The 296-nt window shown below is 42.2% G+C and overlaps 1 protein-coding gene across 1 annotated transcript; it reads right to left on the bottom strand.

Annotated features, from left to right (window-relative positions):
- Positions 1 to 11: 11 nt before the first annotated feature.
- Positions 12 to 290, bottom strand: LOC109132076. The gene has a single exon (XM_019243200.1). It carries the CDS (start codon positions 216 to 218, stop codon positions 12 to 14), a length of 207 nt encoding a protein of 68 aa, XP_019098745.1. The 5' UTR covers positions 219 to 290.
- Positions 291 to 296: the final 6 nt, after the last annotated feature.

Genomic DNA, 296 nt, shown 5'->3' with positions numbered 1-296 from the left:
ATACGAAAAAGTCACCTGATTTTGCTAGTAGCCCAATCAGCCCATGTCTTGGCTCCTTGAGCAGCCTCTCCGGCGCTGCTTTTAAAACTTGAGGCGGCAGCCTCCGCCGCAAGAGTCACCTCATTGGTCGTCACTTGCACCGGTAGCTCTTCCGCCGAAACACTTGTCATAACCATTGTCACAATGAAGATTATCGCAAAGAATTTGACTTTTTCCATTTTTGCTTGCACGATTTGCACCTATTAAAATTTTAGACAATTATTACTATTGGTTACGATTTTTGTTTTAAGATAAAA

The sequence above is a fragment of the Camelina sativa genome, unplaced genomic scaffold (assembly GCF_000633955.1).
Source record: "Camelina sativa cultivar DH55 unplaced genomic scaffold, Cs unpScaffold17880, whole genome shotgun sequence".
Taxonomy (NCBI): domain Eukaryota; kingdom Viridiplantae; phylum Streptophyta; class Magnoliopsida; order Brassicales; family Brassicaceae; genus Camelina; species Camelina sativa.
Note: the sequence above shows the minus strand (reverse complement) of the source record. Positions and strands in the feature narration are given on the sequence as shown.

Bases quoted from the DNA above. Each gene is read 5' to 3' on its own strand.
- LOC109132076 (XM_019243200.1), bottom strand. From the start codon at position 218: ATGGAAAAAGTCAAATTCTTTGCGATAATCTTCATTGTGACAATGGTT.